Source organism: Mauremys mutica, chromosome 1 (genome assembly GCF_020497125.1).
Source record: "Mauremys mutica isolate MM-2020 ecotype Southern chromosome 1, ASM2049712v1, whole genome shotgun sequence".
NCBI classification, from domain to species: domain Eukaryota; kingdom Metazoa; phylum Chordata; order Testudines; family Geoemydidae; genus Mauremys; species Mauremys mutica.
In genome coordinates this window covers 96,928,514-96,945,854 of record NC_059072.1, presented here as the reverse complement: position 1 = coordinate 96,945,854, position 17,341 = coordinate 96,928,514, and the positions used below count along the sequence as shown (strand labels likewise).

The window sequence follows — 17,341 nt, the reverse complement described above, 5'->3', positions numbered from 1 at the left end:
GTTTAGTACAGAAACTCCCCAACATAATGACCTCTCAAGATAGCAACAATGTGAGATAACAACCTTGGCAAATACTGCATTTTAAAAATCTTGGCCTACTGGGAAACATATTTATATAAGTTTCCATTCCCAGTCACAAATCTAGCATTCTGGAGCAAAGTGACTAAAATATAGTCCAACAAACAAATGTTTATTTAACATGCCCCTCACTTTTCCCTCCACCGCACTCCACTCACCGGTGTTGTCCTTGGTCAGTGGAGACTCAGAGTTCAGAGGTGCTTTCACGTGAGTACACCTTCCAGGTGGGGGACAAAAAGGCACAGTTTGCTCTGGCCACGGCTGTTCGTTGTGCCATGGTTCACTTTACCACTCTGTTGCCAATGGCCCTGCACAGTCACCTTCTGCTGTTACCTACCACTGTGACCTCTGCGAGTTGGTCTCTTGAGGTTCCACCAGCTCTCAGTGATTTCAGCTGAGCTCTCAGTGCGGGAACCTTGCTGCTAGTGCAGTCTGGGCTGTCTCTTACACAAAAACACTGTACCCACAGGAACACTGTCCCCACAACAGGACTAAGCAGATTGTCAGTGATTTCAGCTGCAGTGGTCACTTAACAGAACAAAAGACTATCTATAGAGCCTAATCAGCTCTGTCTTTAAACAGTGGAGAGGGACAGGTCCCCACCCTCTCTCTTGATGCCTTAAAATCATCACAGACTAAGTACAGTTCTACTGCCCTTTACTCATACAATAAGAACATTTCATCCCCCCTTCCCCGACATTCAAGTGGTTTGTAACCCAACCCCAGCCAAAATCTATCACTTGGACAACACAGCTCTGTTTGCTGGATACCTAGGTAGATTAGGTGTGAATGTAAATATAATCTGGCCCTGAAGCCTTAGCCCCCAGCTCATCACTAGCTGTCAGGGAGAACTCATTTAGACTTTGCTTACAAATCATCATTTGAAATTATTAGGTTGGCCAACATCAACTAAATGAATGCACTGACATCATAAAAAACAGCTGTATAAGGAAGCAAGGAAGCTAGTCTATGTTCATACTTTTCAAATATATTATACTTTTTCAGATACACATATTTTATCAGCAAAGAATCCTGTGGCACCTTATAGACTAACAGACGTTTTGCAGCATGAGCTTTCGTGGGTGAATACCCACTTCTTCGGATGCAAGTAGTGGAAATTTCCAGGGGCAGGTATATATATGCAAGCAAGAAGCAAGCTAGAGATAACAAGGTTAGTTCAATCAGGGAGGATGAGGCTGTGAATGGCTTGCCAACTACAGAACCAGTTTCTCCTCCCTTGGTTTTCACACCTCTACTGGTAGAACAGGGCCTCATCCTCCCTGATTGAACTAACCTCGTTATCTCTAGCTTGCTTCTTGCTTGCATATATATACCTGCCCCTGGAAATTTCCACTACTTTCATCCGAAGAAGTGGGTATTCACCCACGAAAGCTCATGCTGCAAAACGTCTGTTAGTCTATAAGGTGCCACAGGATTCTTTGCTGCTTTTACAGATCCAGATTAACACGGCTACCCCTCTGATACTTGACATATTTTATCATACACTGTATAAGCTTTTAAAGTGTGTATTAATGTTTCAGTTTAAATTCAAATTTCCAAACAGTCACTAAATTGGTATGTAACTAGCTCACAAAACTTGGGGGGGTGTTGGGAAAATTCAGGGGGGGTTTAGGGAAATCACTGGTCCCATACAATGTTTTCATAGGCAAACTAAGGAAATGGGGTCTAGATGAAACTACATAAGGTGGGTGCACAACTTGTTGAAAGACCATACTCAAAGAGCATTTATGAATGGTTTGCTGTAAAACGAGGGATATGTATCTGGTAGGGTCTCACAAGGGTCTGTCGTGGGTCCAGTATCATTCAATATTTTCATTAATGACTTGGATAATGGAGTGGAGAGTACATTTATAAAGCTTGCAGATCACACCAAGCTGGGAGGGATTGCAAGTGTAACCCACACACCTTCTGAGTGTGGTGTTCTGTCCCATCTAGTGGCACTGAAACCACTTAGAGTTAAATGAGATTGCTCTACAGGCTTAGCTAAGAGCCAGTTGGCTTTTAGCTCATGCTGTAGAGGCTCATGCGCTAAGCTCTGAACATCCCTGGTTTGATCCCACTCTGGAGGGCAGGATTAAAATTCAAAAGGACACTTGACAAATTGGAGAATTGCTCTGAAATCAGCAAGATGAAATTCAATCAAGACGAAGTACTACAGTTAGGAAGGAAAAAACAAATGTAAACTACAAAATGGGGACCTGTTCAAATATGTTAAGGGCTGTTATAAAGAGGACAATGATCAATTGTTCTCTGTGTCCTCTGAAGATAGGACAAGAAATAATCTGGTTAATCAGCAGCAAGGGAGATTTAGGTTAGCTATTAGTAAAGGCTTTCTAACTGAAAGGGTAGTTAAACTCTGAAGTGGGCTTCCAAGGGAGATTGTGGAGTCACCAGCCTTGGAAGTTTTTAACAACAGGTTGGACAAATGCTTGTCAGGGATGGTCTAGGTTAACTTGGTCCTGCCTCAGCACAGGGAGATGGACTTGATGACCTCTCGAGGTCCCTTCTAGCCCTGCATTTCTGTGATTCTATATTATCAGCAGAGATGACGTAGGAATCGGGATCTAAATTTCCATAACGTTCCTCTGATCTGGTTTTATCCCAAATCCAATTATAAATAAACAGTCAGATCCTCAGCAGGTGTCAATTGGTGTGTTCTCATTTATTTTAATTCAACTACATTGATTTACACTAGTTCATGACCTTGCCCTTTCAATGTTAACCATATGTTCATTTAAAGACAGCTATATCTCTGCAGCATCTCCGAAAGCTGACATATCTAGCTGCCTGTGTTATGTGGGGTTGGTTTCAGCAGACAAGGAACCTGTGACTGAACACCTTTCACAGGACACACTGCCAGGGGCGGCTCCAGGCACCAGCACACCACGCGCGTGCCTGGGGCGGCAAGCCACGGGGGGCGCTCTGCTGGTCGCCGCTAGGGCGGCAGGCAGGTTGCCTTCGGCGGCATGCCTGCGGAGGGTACACTGGTCCCGTGGCTTCAGCGGACCTCCCACAGGCTGCCGCCGAATCTGAGGGACCGGGGACCTCTCGCAGGTAAGCCGCCGAAGGCAGCCTGCCTGCCTTGCTTGGGGCGGCAAAATACCTAGAGCCACCCCTGCACACTGCCCACTTGAATATCACTGGCTTCCAGGGGCACCTCCAGACATTTTTCACATGGTATGAATCATGTTCACTTTAACTTAGCATGGCGTCTATCCATATGCCTTTTTATCTAACAATAGGCAAAACCCTAGCAACGCCCCCTCAGGTCTGCCCCCTTCAGGTCTCCCCGCCACCCCACTCCCGGCCAGCTCCCCTGTGTGGGCACTCATCGCAGCTCCTCATATTTGTAGCAGGTCTTGATGCTGTGGCTGAGTGAGTCCTGCAGGTGGAGCAGAGAGGACACAGGCTGCTGGAAGCAGGACAAGGCCAAGCAGGCCCTTGGGGGAGCGGTGCAGGAGCCAGCTGCATGGTAGCAGTAGCAAGAAGCAGCACTGGCCTCCTGACTGCCCACTCAGGTTTGGCTCTGTGGCCCTCCACCATGACTGAGAGTGTTGGGGGCAAATTTGAGTGAGTGGCTTTGCGACCTAGTACATGGGGGGGCGCCGCACTGGTCAATTTTGGCCCCATCGCCCCACATCATGATGGAGGGCAACGGGGCCAATCCTGAGTGGGTAGTGGGGTGTCCAGCGCTGCTGCTCCTCACCACTGCCATTGGTCTGGCTCCTGCACCAGTACCTGAACCACACCAGTCAGAACTCCGTTTGGGCCACCTCCATGAATTGGGCTGCAGGCCCATTAGGTTTCCTGTGCCTTGCACTGGCCCTGCCAGTGGAAAACACCCTGCATAATGTGCATAGGGCTGCAGGCGTCAGTGCCAGCTTTACATATAGAAATAGCTCAAGAAAACTCATATGTATTCTTATTTCCCCAGAGACTTTGGAAACAAATTTGTAAAGCCAATGTTACACTTCCAAAATGTTCTGTCTTATATCTTCGTCCCACATTCTTTATTAGACTAATTTTGAATTCTGTTGTTTGCCATGGGATCTCTAAGCTAAGGTCCCAAGGCAAAAAAAAACCTATCGAAACTACAGTCAGAGAAAGTTTCATCTTGCGGGGGAGAATGTTAATGTACAGTCCCAGATTTTTTTAAAAAATAGATCTTGTTTGAAAACATAAATAGAATGACTAATTAGATTTAATTAAAAATGCAGTCTTCTAGCTCTCCTAGTGGCAAAGTCCTTGATTAGTTCACGGCATTCTATTTCGCCAGCAATTTCATTTCCAGTTGAAATCAAAGCCTGTCCACTCATTCTCTACGTGATCCATAGTTGTCCTCAGGTTATTTATTTTGTTTTATTTTATTTTATGAGTTTCAGCTTTGAGAAACTGCTCTCAGCTGAAGTGACACTCCCAGGCACTGTGTGTATGTTCCCCTGTACAATACACATATTGGAAAACAGTTTGCCAAGCCCTTTCAAGAGGGATACCAGAATGGAGGATTAGGGCTGTTAGAATAATGCCGGAAAGATTTTTTTCAGCTCATCACAAAGCCCAACATCATTTATTTCAGCGGAATAAATATGACACCACAAGCTCAAGAGAGCCTTCTGTTTCTGAAGGACATGCTGCTCCTGGACACTTTGCAGTCCGCTGATGTGACCGAGACCATTGAAATGGACATTGCGAGGAAGCACTTTCATTTGCTCAGATGTTGGCATTGTTTGAGAATACTGAAACATCCCAGGCAGTGGGACAGATCCTCAGCTAGTCTAAACTGACATAGCTCCACTAATTTGGAAACACCGATTTCCACCAGCTCTGGATATGGCCCAACATTCTCCAGATCATTCCGATTCCCACATTTTCCTTTTCCTGTGAATAAAACCTTAAGTTCCAACCAATCTTATAGATTCTGGAACAGCACTGACCTCTAGAGCTGATCCTCCTCTGTAGGCTTGGCATTGTTTCTCTGGATGTTTTTGAGAAGTTCATGTAGTTGCCTGATTCCTGTGTACGGATCAGCTGATGAACTCCTACCCAGTTAACTCGGCACCAAATGCCATGCTGGACAGCCACAGTACTCAGCACCTGGAAGTTTTTTAAGCTGACATCCAGGACCAGAGGCTTCATGCTTCACCAGTTCCAGTTTCTTGTCATAATGTTACTGACTCAAGTGTGTGTGAACATATTATCCTCTAAGGGGCAGTTTACAGAGAGGAAACATAAACAGAAGGCTTATCACTACTATGGTCAGCTAATATGACCATTCTCTTTTTCGCTCAAGTAGTAGAGGCTTGTGGTTTGTGGTATGGGGTATAAGTGATGACCGTGTACATAAGCTGTTTAAGCAAGGACCATCATTTACTGTATGTTTGTATGGTGCCTAACATTGTGGGGCTCTGCCCTGGCTGTTGTTTAAGCATTATCACAATGGAAATGTTAAATGACAATATCAGTATCGCATGTGGATTCATTACAGAGTGAGAAAGCATCACCAGCTTGGCAGAATATTGCCAATACCGTTGATCTTGCTTTTTTGCTGTATTTCACATGAGGGTTGGATGGCCAGCCATGCTCATGGAGTTGTGTGGTGAAAATCCTCCAAAGAGAATCCAAGAACTAAGTTCAAACTGGGACATACACATGGAACATAAAGTGCCTAGAGATTCATATTCTCAGCACCAAACGCCCATATTTTTTCCCTCTTCATGATGGAACCATTGCTGTGATATCCCTTTTGGCAACTATTTTCCATAGAGACTCCAGCGCTATAATCAGGGCTTCTGTGAGATCTTGACTACTGCTACCTGCAACATACGTGCACAAAAGTGTTTCCCATTTCAGATCACTACTCTAATAATGTCAGGAAGACTCGGTGTAAATGACATTTGCTCCTTGGGGCTAATGTCAGGGATGCAGTCTAATGAATGGTGGCTTGATATGCTAGTGAAAAGTCCAATCGTTTGGATTTAATTCTTTGAGAGGGGAGCTGTATTAGTTCATTCTGAATGAGATGCAGAGCTCATGACAACTGATGCTTCTCACATATATTCTTGCATAACTGGATCCATTTTTAAAGTACCTGAGATGTGCCAAAAAAGCTGTCATGTTTCAAGTGGAATAATTCACTTACCAGTCTCCAAAAACTATATCCCATTAGCCTTTCAAAAATCCCCTTATATCCCATTAGCCTTTCTGCCAGGGCATGGTCTCAGAACTGACTACTCATTGGTTTTCTATGTCAGCATGGTGACAAGGCAGTAGACGGGATTCCAGTTCAGACCATTTCTGTGCAGTTTTTTTTTCTGTAGCTCAGAGAGCAATTATGTTCGTTAGGAAGCTGTGTCACATCTTTCCAAATGTTTTAGCCCCAAAGAGGTAAGTTTTCTTTTAACAGTCAAATCTTCAACCAAAGCAGAAAAGGTAACTGTTTTTGAGAGAATGCAGTAGCCCTCTCCAGATAACTTTTCCCATTAGGAAGGGTTTGCTTATAATTAAATTGGCAGTTGTCACCAGACCATGGAAGAACAAAAGCTACTATTCAGATAGGTTGTTTTCTCCAGCAACATGCATTATACCAGTGCTCTCACTGCAGTCACCTCAGGTCAGAGTAGCAAGATCATCATAGTCGCTCGTGAGATTAGAAATGCTATGTTCTTATCATGCTTCAGTTTTTCAAGTTCAGAAAGAAAACATGAATCGCAATACTCGGGGTGTATCTTCTCAAGTGGATCAGTCAACAGCATCCTATTTAGGTGGAGAATTCTCCATTTCTGAACCACAGTCCAACTGCACGTACTGCAAATCAGCTGACTCAGAACTGACTGTTGCAGACCCTTGCTCCTGCTGCCACTGCTCTGTGCAGGGCTTGCCTCCTTGCGCCACGTTAGAGCAGCCTGAGGGTTACTCTAACTTACGCTGCAAACAAGCACTTCCTGCGGCTGTTATGCAGGCTTTAAGACCACTTTGTGCTGGCAGTTTGGCACAGAGTAGCCACACCATAACAGAGTATCTAACCATGTAATTTGGCATTTGACCATGAGTCTGACTGACCATTACAATGTCTAGAACCAGATAGGGCTGTGTTCTGCAGAACTGTTCACTACATGGCTTTCCGCAAGGTAACTTTTTAAAAATGCAGCAAACACCCTGCTCATTATTAGTTGCGAGACTTCTAGTTAGTGGTATGTAATGATGAAAGCATGGTATAAAGCAGGGGTAGGCAACCTATCGCATGTATGCCATCTTCAGCACGTGAGCTGATTTTCAGTGGCACTCACACTGCCCGTGTCCTGGCCACTGGTCCGGGGGGCTCTGCATTTTAATTTAATTTTAAATGAAGCTTCTTAAACATTTAAAAACCCTTATTTACTTTACATACAACAATAGTTTAGTTATATATTATAGACTTATAGAAAGAGACCTTCTAAAAATGTTAAAATGTATTACTGGCACGCGAAACCTTAAATTAGAGTGAATAAATGAAGACACAGCACTTCTGAAAGGTTGCCAACCCCTGGTATAGAGAGAGCAGGAACAAGTGAACCAAGCTGGAGGGGCCTACTTGCACCGCCAACAGGAGATCATATGTAGAGTCTGGACAGAATTCTGCTCTTACTGGTGTAAATAAGGAGTGATCCCATTGAACTCAATGGAGTTACACTGGTGTAAAACTAGTATAAAGTTAGAATCAAGCCAAGTGGCCATTCATGTGACCTGTAACTTCTAAAAACATACAAACATGCATACAATTGAGCTTGTAAGATAAATAGTCCAACTGGTGGTTATTATTATTTATCATAGGTATTGCAGTAGCACCTAGATGCCAGAGCCCCATTGGGTTAGTTACTGTACAAAAACATAATAGATGGTCCCTGCCCAAAATAGCTTAATCTCAGTTTAAAAACAAGTGGCAACAGGAAGATACATCAGACAAACCGAGGGAGCACAAATTATCAAAGAAACATACTAAGCAGTAGACACAGCGGTCGCGGCAGCCTCATTGCGTGCAGTGGTTTTGTGTAGTAGACAGAGGAACTAAGCTGAGGCCAACAAAAAAACTTCACTCATGACCTTAAAATAAGAGTTAAACACAGTTCACCAAAGGCAAACGGCTACTGCATTTGTACATTGTGCCACTTTTCTTCAGCCTGACTCAAGATCTCCTGGTCAACAGAGAAATTAATTTAAGTCAAGGGAGAACTTTGAATGCTTGTTTAAAATTAAACAAGTAGGAGAACTTGTATGCTCAGACTCCCTTAATGGGAGTATTCTATTTTCAGAGCAGAAGGCCATAGATAATTACAGCAAGGTGAGTCTGACTGGTAAATTTAGGGTTGGAAGACCATCTGGGTAACAGAGAGATTGTGATTGGGTTTTATGATGGGCACAAGGACAGGTGAAAAGGATGCTGCATGAATGAATCATTCAGTCATTTTACATCAATATATACTACAAGCATGTTATAGACTTGAGCGCTATGTGATATAGATGGTTATAAGCACGTTATTAGAAAGTAGTGTAGAGATGGTTATAAACAACCTGTTGGACTCTGTAACAACTGATTAACCATTTAAAAACATCTATAGTCATAATTTATTAACCTTTATAAACTATTTATAAATGTACCCTTATAATACAGCATGACTGATCTTTCACTGCTTGTACAGATGAGAGGAAAGGGAAGCGGAGAATCCGGACGACATTCACAGCAGAGCAGCTCCAGGAGCTAGAGAAGATTTTCCAGGTCACTCACTATCCAGACATTCACATCCGCAACCAACTGGCAGCAAAGATCAACCTCCCCGAAGCCAGGGTCCAGGTATAGTCTGTGCCCCTAAAATACCAGATGCATCACACCAACCCAAACACACACAAACACTGCAGCCATACCTTCTATTGAAGGTACATTTATAAATTGTTTATTATTAATCATTATTATTATTATTCCTGGCTCTTATATAGTATTTCTTCAGATTTAGATTTCAAAATGCTTTACAATGGAGCTCAGTATCATTATCCCCATTTTACAGATGGGAGGGAAAAGTATCTTTCACCCTTGATGGGATTAACCAAATGGTTAATAAATAACAGATGTAATAAGCAGCATATCACAGACCTAAGTAATGTGTTATAAATGGCAATAAGCAACCTGCTGGACTCTATAACAACTGACTGGCCGCTTATTAAAATATCTACTAATCATTTATCAATCCTTTACAAACTATTTATGTACATTCAATATAAAGTGTGACCCACATGCCTGTTCCGCACCATCTCAAAAATTAGCCCAAATGGAAACACTGTCTGTTACCTTTGGTAGTTCTCTGTTTGATACCATATGTGGTAGACCCATGGGCCACATTCACAGGGGGCATAAATCAGCATATCTTCGCTGGGCTTTAATGGAATTACGCTGATTTATGCCAGCTGAGATTTGACGCCATAACCTTCCTCCATGTGAGATCTATTACATTTGAAATATATTAGCATGCAGCAGATTTGGATGCTGTTTACAAGACACCAGAGGGGAACGCCACGTACTTTATAACTGAAACATGCTTAGCCCAATTCTGTATGGAAATCTTCCATCTGCAGAGCTAATCTACTCACAGGATGCTGGTTCTGGGCTCTCTCTCCTACTCTGTGGAAAGGGTTTCCATACTACGAGGCATCCGTGTAAATGAATCCCAGTATAATACAAGATGTTTAACACAGAGGACAGTTTATATGACTGGGACTGATTTTCAACTAGCTATAATTTTACTGCCTAATATTTTGATGACAAGAAGGCATTCGAATGGAACAGCCATAGCACGGACATCAGCAGGGACAGTTTACTCACAATGCCCTACCAGTATATAAAACACAAGAAGGGGGGATTATTTAGTGTCTGCTGTAGACCACCAAATCACACTAGAGAACAGGATGACCGACTTCTGAAGTACCTATCTAAAATGTTTAGGGACACAGCTGCATTATCATGGAGTACTTCAATCTGAGTGGCATATAATGGAGCTCTCATGCTTCCAACACTAAAACACTCTTAGAATTTCTAATAATTATAGATGACAGTTTCCTAACTCAAGCACTGTTGCACTTGCATCCATTATTTAAATGAGATTATAAGTTTGGTTGATAACAGTAACAGTATTGATGTGATATGCTTAGACTTCCGGAAGGTATTTGATTTGGCATTGCACAATATTTTTATTAAGATATTCAAATGATGTAAAATCAACATGGCACCTATTATATGGATTAAAAACTGGCTAATTGACAGATCTAAAAATGTAATTGTAAATGAGGAATCATCTCTGAGCTGGTGTTTCACGTGGAGTCCTACAGGATCCTGTGCTATTTATCATTTTTATCAATGACCCAAAAAGAAAAATTAAAATCATTGCTGACAAAGTTTGCAGGTGACAAAATGACCAGGGGAGTAGTAAATACTGAAGAGGACAGGTCACTGATACAGAGCGATTTGGATCGCTTGCTAAACTGGATGTGAGCAAACAGTATGTGTTTTAATACAGCTAAATGTAAATGTGTACATCTAGGAACAAAGAATATAGGCATGAGGTGGGCAAACTTTTTGGCCTGAGGGCCACATCGGGGGGTTGGGGTACGTGGGAGGGGTGTGAGGGCTCCAGTTGGGGTGCGGGATCTGGGGCGGGACCAGAAATGAGGAGTTCAGGGTGCAGGATGGGGCTCCGGGTTGGGGTGGGGGGTGAGGGCTCTGGGGTGGGGCTGGGGATGAGGCATTTGGAGTACAGGAGGGGGCTCCAGGCTGGGACCGAAGGGTTTGGAGGGTGGGAGAGGGATCAGGGCTGGGGCAGGGGGTTGGGGTACATGGGAGGGGTGTGAGGGCTCCAGCTGGGGGTGCGGGCTCTGGGGCGGGGCTGGGGATGAGGTGTTTTGGGTGCAGGAGGGTGCTCTGGGCTGGGACCAGTGGGTTCAGAGGGCAGGAGGGGGATCAGGGATGGGGCAGGCTGTTGGGGCATGGGGGGTGAGGGCTCTGGCTGGGGGTGCAGGCTCTGGGGTGGGGCTGGGGATGAGGGGCTTGGGGTACAAGAGGGGGCTCTGGGCTGGGATCGAGGGGTTCAGAGGTGGGAGGGGGATCAGGGCTGTGGCAGTGGATTGGGGCACAGGGGCGCTCAAGGTGCAGGCCCCAGGCGGCGCCTACCACAAGCAGCTCCGGGAAGCATGTCCCGCCTCTGGCTCCATGGTGTGGCCAGGCGGCTCTGCGTGCTGCCCCCTCTGCAGGTGCCACCCTTGCAGTTCCCATTGGCCGGGAACCGTGGTCAATGGAAGCTGTGGGGGCAGCACCTGCGGACAGGGAAGCACGCAGAGCTGCCTGGCCACGCCTCTGCGTACTACGTTGAAGACGAAGTGGGGTCATTGCTGGCAGGGCCAGTGCAAAGATGTTTCACACCCTAGGGCGAAACTTCCACCTTGTGCCCTCCCCCGTCCCCGAGCCCCCACCTGAGGCGCCCCCCCAGCGGCAGCTCCCCCTCCACCCTGAGGCGCCCCCCCTGCAGCAGCTCCCCCGCTCTGCCCTGAGGTGCCCCCCTGCGGCAGCTCCCCACCCCCCACCCTCTGCCCTGAGGCACCCCCCCATTCCAGCTCACACCTGCCCCGCCTCCTCCCTGAGCACGGCGTCACTGCTTCACTTCTCCCGCCTCCCAGGCTTGCGGGGCCAATCAGCTTAGGCGCCGCAAGCCTGGGAGACGGGAGAAGTGAAGCGGCCACGGCATGCACGGGGAGGAGGCGGGGCAGGTGTGAGCTGGGGCGGGGAGTTCCCCTGCATGCAGCCCCTCCCCTTACTTGCTGCAGGCAGCCCTCCCCGCGCTCCCCTGCCCCAGCTCCCTCCACCTAAATGCCGGTGGCGACCGGGGCGGCCGAAGATCTAGCTACCGCGGTCGCTGCCGAAGAAAATGCCACCCCCCAAATGCCAGTGCCCTAGGCGACCGCCTAGGTTGCCTAAATGGTTGCACCGGCCCTGCATGCTGGCTGCTTCCTGGGAACCGTGCGGAGTGGGGCAAACCCTCGACCCTGCTCTCCAGCGAGAGCTGAGGTCTGGATTAAATGGTCTGACGGGCCAGATGTGGCCCGCAGGCCATAGTTTGCCCACCCCTGATATAGGCTATACTTACAGAATGGGGGATTCTATCCTGGGAAGCAGTGACCCTGAAAAAGAGTTGGGGATCATGGGGGATAACCAGCTGAACATGATCTCTGTGTGACCCGATGGCAAAAAGGGCTAATGCACATAGGTGCCGACTCCATGGGTGCTCCAGGGCTGGAGCATCCACAGGAAAAAAATTGTGGGTTCTGAGCACCCACCTACCAGTACCTTCCCCTCCCCACAGTGCCTCCTGCCTGCCAGCGGGCCCCACGGATCAGTGCCTCCCCCTCCCTCCCAGCACCTACCACCTGCCACAGATCAGCTGTTTTGCGACGTCTGCAGGTGCTGGGGGGTGGAGGGAGGAGCGAGGGCAGAAGTAGGCGGGGAAGGGGCAGGGCAGGAAGAGGTGTGAAGAAGTGGGGTGGAGCGAGGGTGAGAAGAAGCAGGGTGGGGTGGGGCCTTGGGGAAAGGGGTGGAGTGAGGGACAGGGCCTGGGCGGAGCCAGGTGGCACACCCCTCGGCCAATTAGAAACTCGGCGCCTATGCTAATGCATACCTTAGATATATGAACAGGGAAATCTCAAGTAGGAGTAGAGAGGTTATATTACTTCACACTGATGCAATCACTGCTGAAATTATGTGCCCATTTCTGGTGTCCACAATTCAAGAAGGATGTTAAAAAACTGGAGAGGGTTCAGAGAAGAGCCTTGAGAAGGATTCAGTGATTGGAAATCATGCCTTCTAATGAGAGACTCAGAAAGCTCGATCTGATTAGTTTAACAAAGAGAAGGTTAAGAGGTGATGTGGTCAGGCTATCAGTACCTACATGGGGAACAAAAAATTAATAAAAGAGTCTCTTCAATCTAGCAGAGAAGGGTATAACAAGATCCAATGGGTGGAAGTTGAAAATTCTAGCTGGAAATAAGGTGTAAATTTTTAACAGTGAGGGTAATTAACCATTGGAACAAGTTACCAAGGGTCATGGCAGATTCTCCATCAATGGAAATTTTTAAAATCAAGATTGGATGTTTTTCAAAAAGACCTGCTCTAGTTTAACCACAGCTATTGGACCTGAAGCAGGAATTAACTCAGGGAAATCTTATGGCCTGCATTATGCAGGAGGTCAGACTAGAGGATCACAATAGTCCTTTCTGGCCTTATAATCTATGAATATGCCTCAAGATATGGACTTTGGAAAGATCACCATAAAGGGTGAGAATGTAGTTGAGTCTTCATGGCCCATTCCATCTTTGGCCATTCTGTAAATAATCCAGAAACGGGTAATTTTATGGTGCATTTTGTCATAGGAATCCTGTCCACTAGATACTGGATTAAGTCATTTCATACATATGTTCCAATACATATACAAACTCACATACAAGTTTGTCTTTCCAGGATCTTTTAGCCAATAGCAACAAAGCAGACACTTGACATTCCAAGTAATTCATGTGAAAGAGATGCAGAAATAATTAACCTGTTTGTTGCTGGATTTTTTTTTTAAATCACATATTCAACAGTAACTATTTTTGGTTACTAATTTCCTTTGTTCCGTTTGAACCACTTACCAAGGAATGAAAGACTTGCATTCCATTCATGAGCTCCTGACACAAAAGAGGGTGGGTTTAAATATTTTTGACCAAGCAATGCAACCAATGATACACCCATGTACCGCTATAGTGGTTAGCCTGTAAATATTTAGCCATGTCTCTGGAACTAGCCAGGAAGATCAAGTCAGCTGGCAGACAGGTGCTCCTTGGAGAAAAGTAGGAGTCTTTTAGCTAGGGCAAGTTTAATGGGTAAAATTTTCAAAAGCATTTGATTGACTTAGGCTCAAGTCCCAATGAGACACAGACTCCTTAAACCATTCTAGTGCTTTAAAAAAATTTACCTGGTAGTATAGAAAGAAGTGTCATCAATATAGTTCAGTTGGTAACACTTTTATCATGAGCCAGTAGATCATCCAACTGAACCCTCCACCAGGTCTTTATGTCTGCTGCTGAAACTGCTCTCCCATGCTGGGGAAAGGAGCAGTATTGTACTAGGGGCTATGCCCTTCAGGAAAAGCATTAAAATAAGGGCCTCTCAATATGTCTCTGATTGCTGTTTATAGATCCCTTATCACTTTCCCAAAAGAATAATGGAAAGCCCCTGTATCCTGGCTGACAGACCTTGCTCAATGTGCGCTATTGCTGATCAAACAATGGTTGCCATGTCTGTCCAAACACACATACTGCACAGCCTGTCCATTACCTATAGTATGAAAGGTGTATTGTGAAAGCAAATTCTTTTTGGTAGGTTGGGCCATTAGCCATACAGGTCTCTCCACCCTGGACGCTTGTCGCTCTCCATCAAATCTTCAAAGAGTATCAGAAATGTCTCTTTGAAATAGATGTGAACCTTTCTTTTGATCTGTCTTATTCCTGCCATACCTTCATTTGCCTTCCCTCCTTCTCCCCCTGCACCCAGATCTGGTTCCAGAACCAGCGAGCAAAGTGGAGGAAACATGAAAAATTTGGCCATTTCGGTGGCCTCCAGCATCTGACCGAAGCAGATTTCATTCCAGCTCCAAAGTTGGAAATCACAGTGAGTATGGGAGGTCATGTGTAAAGGAAGTGAGCAAGACAGAGAGACTCACCCTTTTCAGTATCACGCCCTTGTACAGGTGTTACAAAGAAAAGAGTCTTTGTGACCCAGAAGAATTCCATTTTTTCTCAGAGAGAGACATTGTGTCATTCCTCCTGAAACTAAGTCTATTTCAGTGCATATGTGGGGAGGTGTCTGTTTGTGGAAATATGGTTTCCCCCTTTTATTTCCAAGCCCTTTCCCCAAAAAGCCTGCATTGGACCAACCTGTCCTTCCAGATGAATTTTAATTAGACACATGGAGACCAATCAAGAATAATACAATGCACTTCATCCCTTCAGGGGCTGAACATGTTGTCTCTGTGACCCTCACCTTTTTGATATCCGTTTTTGAGCAACCATTTGAGAGGATGAACACCTTGCAGAAGCCATAGGCTAGAAGAGGACTAGATAGAGACTTTGGTGTAGGCAACCATACCACCTCATTTCTGTACAAAATCCTTGCTATGTTCACCCCATTATGTTAATCTGTGCTTGTTTGCCCTGGTATTGTTTCCTAGATTGGACAGCATTATCCACGTTGGTACACACGATATCTCTTTCCTATTTCAGGAGTGAGTGAGGTTCTGTGGCCTGCAATGTGCAGGTCCGACTAGATGATCAAGATGGTCCCTTCTGACCTTAAAGTCTACAAGTCCTTAGTTTTCATTGCTGAACACTGGGAAAATTCCTGGGCTGCTCATAAATTACATCTAACTAAAGGTCTGTGTTGACTTTTTAAAGAATTCTCTTCTGTTTTTTTCCCCACTTATGACAGGGTTCCAGCCCGATGCCCAGCAACGTCTGTGCTGCAGGCCCCCCCATTGAGTATTACTCACCAGCCCAAAGGTATCTGACGTCAGCTTGGCTGTCCAACACATTGCCTTTTGCTCCCACACACTTGGACCCGCTTCCCTTTCCTAAATGTTATCTGTTCTTTGACTACCTCCCTCCATATGGCATCCCTCTGCCCCAGAAGACTGAATGGAACAGTATTCGTGTCAGTTCCACATAAAAGAGGATGAGGAGGAGCAGGAGTGGGAGACTCTGGGAGCATCCTTTGGTCATTTCTGACAGATCATATTCATGGGCAGGTGGGGTTCTCTTTGGAACAGGGCTGCTCAGCTTTTGGATGGCGTGTGGTGCGAAGCCAGCTTGGCATAACAGTAATATTGTAGCAGAAAGCCAAAGCCAGGCTAACACCATAGAGCACCACTGAACCTTGGAAAGTGCGCTATCATCATCCTTAAGAAGAGTGTACTTTGAAACAATATGACTTTCCATAGGTCATGTACCTAATGGGATAGTGCATTAAGCAGTCCTGGTGAAGAGCTGAAGCTTTCTTCAGAAAACACCGGATGATCTTGTTGCATGGATGATCTGAGGCATTGAGATTTTAGCAGGCTGAATTCCTGTGCTGAGGCACACGTAGTGATGGTCACCCCAAAAACCCTGGCTACTCCATTGACCAAAATGACTGAGCCAAGCAGATGTGGGTCTCTTTCCTTGCAAATTTCACATTGGTTCTGTTTCTCTGGGTGGAAGAAGATTTAGGTCAAAGATCAACCTTAACTTGTTTTCTCTGGAATGGGAGGGTTTGATTTGCTTGTTGTATTTTGACTTGAATAAAAGAGGATGAATACAACTTGTGCTTGACTATAACAATCCGAGAGGGATATCCATATTGAGTTGAATATTTAATATCATAGCCTCTGGGGTTGCAAGATTTCTGTAGATGGTTAATTAAAATGTTTGAGAGGAAACCTCTCTTTTTTGACCTGAATTAAGTAAGCACTAAAATCCCATCAAAAACAACACTTAAAAAGACACGGGCTAATTGGTTAATCTACTAGACATAATAGAATGGTTGTAGGCAGTGGTGTTGTAGCCATGTTGCTCCCAGGATATTAGAGTGTCAAAGTGGGTGAGATAATATTTTTTATTGAACCAACTTCTACTGGTGAGAGAGACAAGTTTTTGAGCTTACAGAAAGCTTTAGGATATCCTGGGACCAACAAGGTTACAACAATATTACATATTCATACACACTATACATAATATAACTATACTTCTAAAATATGGCTGTTTTTCATGCTTATTAGGTATATCGTCCTGCATCCATTAAAATCAATGGAAAAACTTCCACTGGCAAATCAGTGGTGTAGGGTCCAAGACTCCCTGAATTCCCTGCCAAATTAATAGATAGCAACATTGTGACAGGGTGTATAGGCCCCACACAGATGAGGAAGGGGCCAGAGAGGCCCTGGCGGTTGGACTAGTCCCACCCCTTTCCTCTGTCAGTCATACATGATAGGGAGGAGGCCTTTAAAAGGGAGGAAACTGCAGTCAGCAGGGAGGGGGAAAGGAGCAGGATTGCCCTAAGCCGTAGACTGCAGGAGCGACTCTTGACGCCACAGAGGCAACTCCTAGGCAGGAGACCTTCACCCTGGCCCTGAGGACAGTACAGCAGACTCCGAGGGTAAGACCC

The 17,341-nt window shown here is 45.4% G+C and overlaps 1 protein-coding gene across 2 annotated transcripts in view; it reads left to right on the top strand.

Annotated features, from left to right (window-relative positions):
• ISX (intestine specific homeobox) overlaps positions 1 to 16,479 on the top strand; it is a 41,227-nt gene extending 24,748 nt beyond the window's left edge. For both annotated transcript variants that reach the window (XM_045018936.1, XM_045018927.1), the window contains exons 3-5: positions 8,775 to 8,926; positions 14,699 to 14,815; positions 15,632 to 16,479. In XM_045018936.1, the coding sequence (XP_044874871.1) occupies positions 8,775 to 8,926; positions 14,699 to 14,815; positions 15,632 to 15,868 (506 nt within the window). In that variant the 3' untranslated portion in view covers positions 15,869 to 16,479. The remainder of the gene's footprint in view (positions 1 to 8,774; positions 8,927 to 14,698; positions 14,816 to 15,631) is intronic.
• Positions 16,480 to 17,341: the final 862 nt, after the last annotated feature.